General features: G+C 51.1%; 1 protein-coding gene across 2 annotated transcripts in view; it reads left to right on the top strand.

The window, feature by feature from the left end:
• SSR2 (signal sequence receptor subunit 2) overlaps positions 1 to 4,564 on the top strand; it is a 7,683-nt gene extending 3,119 nt beyond the window's left edge. For both annotated transcript variants that reach the window (XM_085319571.1, XM_085319570.1), the window contains 5 exons: positions 1,635 to 1,789; positions 2,565 to 2,663; positions 3,051 to 3,159; positions 3,324 to 3,401; positions 3,735 to 4,564. In XM_085319571.1, the coding sequence (XP_085175697.1) occupies positions 1,635 to 1,789; positions 2,565 to 2,663; positions 3,051 to 3,159; positions 3,324 to 3,401; positions 3,735 to 3,845 (552 nt within the window). In that variant the 3' untranslated portion in view covers positions 3,846 to 4,564. The remainder of the gene's footprint in view (positions 1 to 1,634; positions 1,790 to 2,564; positions 2,664 to 3,050; positions 3,160 to 3,323; positions 3,402 to 3,734) is intronic.
• Positions 4,565 to 5,170: the final 606 nt, after the last annotated feature.

Here is a 5,170-nt window from a genome sequence, read left to right on the forward strand (position 1 = left end):
TGTGGGGCAGGGGAGGCCATGGAAGAAATCCTGGGGGGTGTTGTGGGGTAGGAGTGGGCCATGGGGGGAGTCTTTGGGGGTCTCTAGGGATAGAGGAGAGCCATAGGGGGGAGTCCTGGGGGAAAGGGGTCTCTAGGGATAGGAGAGGTTTATGGAGAGAGTTCTGGGGATGGGGGAGTGGGTCTCTTTGAGGAAAGGGAGGTTTGAGGGGACTTYTCTGGGGGGCAAAAGAGCCCTGGTTGGGAGTGAAGGAATTCTGGAGGGGGTCTSTGGGGAAAGGAGGGGTCTACCCTGTGGGGAAAGGGAGATGTGCTTAGGGGTGAGGGAATCCTGGGGAATCATTGGGGCAGGGGAGCTGCATGGGGAAACTTTGGGAGGTGGGGAGGGGGGCCTGGAGGGGGAAGGAGTTGTGGAGGGGGGGCCTCTGGAAGCAGGGAACTGTATGGGAGAGTCTAGGGGCCAGAGGGATCCTAAAGTGTGAAAGAGTCCTTGTAGGGAATGGCAAACTGTTAGGTGTCTGGGTGCTGCTGGGTTTCAGTGGCCTGGGGGTGCCTCAGGAGCGGACTTTGAGGGGTGTGGGGGCCTGCGACCACCGCTGAAGCATGGGAGCAGCTTGCGGGGGGAAGGGGTGTCCCCAGGCTGGGGGGAGACTGGTACGTGGGCTCCGGTTTTCAGCCTGTGCCAGTCAGCGGAGCTGGGTGGTTCTTTGCCCCRTGTTTGCAGGAAGCAATAGCTGAGCCTGCCCTGGGGCCTCTGGCCTGTGTGGGGTACAGGAGCACCCTGGGGTGGGAAAGTAGGGAGGGAAGCTGAGGGGTACTGAAGGAGAAGAAGGATTCCCTGGCACGGAGAGCAGAGGCTCTGACGTGTCAGCAGTTTTTGCAGAGAAAAGAGCTAACAAGTCCCCTTCTGGGTAACGCATGTAATCACTGTGTGGTCTCCTTGTGCTGTCCACGGGGCAGCTCCAGGGACGCCGGGCTCAGGGAAACAGGGACACGTGGCCTGAGACGGGGAGTTCTGGGGAGTGAAAGGCCGCTGGAGGGAGTTGGTAGCAGCTGCTGGCTGGGAATAAGAAAGAGTAACGTAGATTGGAAATGAGCTAGTGCTCTCTGAGAGGAACAGGGAGTTTTGGGAAAAGAACCAGCTCTGTAAGAACTGGCACAGATAGTGGTGGAAAGCTGCTACGCTTCACTGTGGTTTTAATTTTTTTTGGTTACGATAGGTTTCTTGGACATAGTTAACTGTCAAAATGTTACTCTGAAAGTTATTGGAAGAGGCTTTGTGGTCTGAGACCTTTGCGAATTATTATCATGTGATAAAGGGGAAGAGATGTGTTGGGGCTTTGGAAAGGGAGAAAGCCATCTTTCCTCCTGTGCCTGCTGATCTAGGTGCTTGCTGTGCYGTTGCTTGGATTCTTACAGGAAGGTGTGCAGGAATTTCTGGGGTAGTTGCAGACCTGTGTGGAGCGAGCGTCCTTTTCTTCCTGCTCTGTGAAACGATCCTATATCAATATTGCTGTGAAAYGTGCAGCTGTTCATATCTCACTATACACAAACATCTATATTGTCGTCTTTAGCTGTTTCATGTTCTCTTTGCAGTGAAATTATCGGAGACATTTTGTTTTCTTTTACTTCTAGATGAAGCTCCTGGTTCTTGCCTTGTTTGCCCTGCTCTAYGTGGCCCACTGTGAGGAAGGGGCCAGGCTACTGGCCTCCAAATCTCTATTAAACAGATATGCTGTGGAGGGCAAGGACCTGACTCTGCAGTACAACATCTACAATGTTGGCTCCAGGTAAGCCTTGGCTGTGCTTCAAATATTGGAGGAGCAAATATTATGTGCRTGTCTCTGCATCCCCTTTCTGAGCTCACTGGAATCTGCTGTAAAACTCCAGTGAGCCTCTTCCTCCATACCTGCTTCTGGGGAGYGTGGTGCTGGCCGTGAGAGAGTCCCAAAGTAATGAAGATGAAGCTTACTGGTGACCTTTGTGGAAGGGCGCATGATTTTGGCAGGTTTTGAAGGGGCTTCAGTGGGTCCCTGCACCTGTGAGGGGCAAATCAGTGTTCAGTGAACTGCTTGAGGCTGTTCCCAGGCTCATTCGTGTCTTGCTGTTGCCTTTGCTAGCCCTAACTGTGAGCTCCAGCCACCAGCGCTTGAAGGTCTGACCCTGCGATTTGCCTTTTCCTTCCCGTTCCATTGTCCTGCTTTCGCTGTTTCCGCTTTCGCCTCTTGGCTGCTGTAGCGCTCTGCCCAGCGTGGGGCAGTTACATTCCTCAGTGTGCACACTCCCTTTATTTTCTGTGTGAACTTTTTTCCACATCCAGTTTCCTGCCTTTTCTACTGCTTCTGAGCTTTGCCTTCCTCGTCTATGTCAGACCATACCTGTTTTGCAGTCTCCTTTTAATACACTTTATCTCTCCTCTCCATCTTTTCTTGGTGTCTTATGTTGCAGAGGTCGTTTTAGCCACTGAATTCTCAGTCTGGAACTGCCATCGCTCTGTGGTGCAGTCCTCAATAAGCAGAATATGAAGTCTAGGACTCTTCTGATCCTGTTCTTTGTTGCATCTAGTGCTGCTTTAGATGTGGAGCTGTCGGATGATTCTTTTCCGCCGGAGGATTTTGGCATTGTCTCTGGAATGCTCAACGTCAAGTGGGACAGGATCGCTCCGTATCTTTTCTTAGTTTGAAATAATCTCCCTTCCTGATGCTTTCATTCTTAAATGACSCAGAGGTCTCCTGTGTTTGTTCCTTGTCACCGGAATTCCAGCTTACCATTCCCTGGCTGAGGTGTTGGATGCAAATCTCCTTTCTCCTTGAAGGTACTATGTAAAAAGTTCCTTACAAATAGCATTGGATCACTATGCAATTCGTATGATTGGGAGAGAGAAGCAGATGGATCAGCCTTGAATGGGTCTGGATATCTGTAACTACAGAGCACTTGGATCTGTCAGCTGGACCAACTTTACCACCTGCTTTGAGTCTTGCATTTTACCTATATTCTTTCTTTCCATCTTTTGATGAAATGCAACTATTTTCCTTAACTTGCGGATCTCAGAGCTAGTAACGTGTCCCACACTGTGGTTCTGCGGCCTCTCAAAGCTGGCTACTTCAACTTCACTTCTGCTACCATCACGTACCTGGCACAGGAGGGTGGACAGGTTGTGGTGAGTGACTTTACTTGATTGTACGTGGGATCCTGKCCCAAACTGAACAGCAGATGCGCCCGACTGTGGTCTCTGAGCTGCTYTCTTAGACAACACGTCTTGTGCTACAACAAAGATGACAAATACTAAATCCCCCTCCTCCCTTCACCCCTGCTTTTTTTCAGGTTGGTTTCACTAGTGCTCCCGGGCAAGGAGGAATCCTGGCTCAGCGTGAGTTTGACAGGAGGTTCTCTCCTCATTTTGTGAGTATCTTCCAATTGGTAATTAATTTGTCTGCGTGCTGTACTGCCGTGACTGTGTAACCCAGCGCAGGGGGATGTCGTGCTGGTTTGTGGTATGTCTGTTTGGCRCTACAGTCACCTGGAAAATGCTCAACGGGGATTGTGGTTAATTGGCATCAGTTGTCCAGAAGAAAATATCACAGAAAGAGCAAATAGTTTTCATCATAGCCAGCTCTGAGGAAGAGCTGGCACTGGGATTTGGGACAGAAGCTTTGAGGGTGGAAGATCTGATGGTTATAATGCTCAGCTCTGCATTATTTATGTTGACTCCTTTCTAACAATTTCTCCTTCTAGCTGGACTGGGCAGCTTTCGGTGTGATGACCCTGCCCTCCATTGGGATCCCACTGCTGCTGTGGTACTCGAGCAAGAGAAAGTACGACACCCCCAAGACCAAAAAGAACTGAGCGAAGCCAAATAGCACCAGCACCCCAGAGCTCTAGAGAGAGCAAACGTTTGTGCACCGAGAACAGCAGGTGTGTTTGGATCAGCAACAACCAACCCTTTAAAGTACCAGCTGGCCTAAGCTTTGCCCTGTCAGCGACAGGGAGTCGCCCATCATTTCAATGGCAGTCATGTGTTGACTTCTCCCTTTAAAAAACAAACCCACAACCAAATCCCCTTGTCTGCATATCCGGAGCAGAGAGTCGCCTTGCTCTGTTGCAGATAAGCRCCGATGCAGCTGCGATAAGAATGTGTTAATGCGTCGAGGAGCTTGTTTGTGGGGGTGCAGCTCTGCAGCATTTCTGGCGTCTCTGCTGCTTTCCCGACTCCTTTCAGCCAAGTGGATCTCAGCCTGCCGCAGTCTTGGACCTTTGAAATTTTGCACCAGCGTTGGATCCCTCCTCTTCCAAGTGCTGCCTGCTGCCCACCTTGCAGAAACACTCGTGGGAAGAAGCTCTGTCTAGTGGCAGTAACAGACCTCCTTTCTATAGAGGCTCGTTAGAGCTGCTGCTTGGCCAGATGGGGCATGGGAGGCCTGCAGTGATGCTTGTTCTCCAGGAAGCCCCGTTGTATTTCAKTGAGCAGTTAGTTGCTGTGTTTGTGTTTTTCTGGTCACTCTGTTGAGGGCTGAGGTGTATTGAGGTACTGAGGGTTTTATAATAAAATGAACACCACAAAACAAGGCTGCTTTTCTTTTACCAGGAGGTTCTGGGGGCAGGTGGCTGCCTCCAGAAGCAGCTAATGGGCATACTGTATGTTTGTAGCAYCTCAAGTCTAGCTTAAAAATATCCCAAGACTTTTCTGTGGTGCTCTCCTTGTCCCTCCCCTGCTCTTGCAGATGTGACTGTGAAACCTCAGTTGATGAGATAACTGGAAGGGTGAGAGGGTGAATGTGTGGGCAGCAGAAGGCACTTTTTCAGGTTTGTTTCTCTGTTGCCTGAAGGACTGGTGACWCGCACCAGCTTTCCTGGCAGCCTATAGCATGTCAGTGCTGCACCTGGACCACGTTGGGACTCGCTGAGCACCCTTAGCAGCCCTGCTGGGTGGAGATGTTTGAGTACGTGAGGGTAGGAAGGTGTTTGTGGCACCAGTGACTGACAGGGTGAGGTCTGAGGAGAAGCCAGGCCTGAAGCGTGTCCGCACTRCTGTGCGTGGGAAAACCTTCCATCGCCAGGGCTGGTGGGCGCACGCTCGCTTCTCGGGCAGCTCGCCCAATCTGTTCCCGTTTTAGCAGCCCCGGGATAAGATTTCCCTCCACAGCCGTAAATAAATCGCACCGTGGCTGCGT

This window comes from Rhea americana, unplaced genomic scaffold (genome assembly GCF_003343005.1).
Source record: "Rhea americana isolate MKP2758 unplaced genomic scaffold, rheAme1 scaffold_599, whole genome shotgun sequence".
Classification (NCBI taxonomy): domain Eukaryota; kingdom Metazoa; phylum Chordata; class Aves; order Rheiformes; family Rheidae; genus Rhea; species Rhea americana.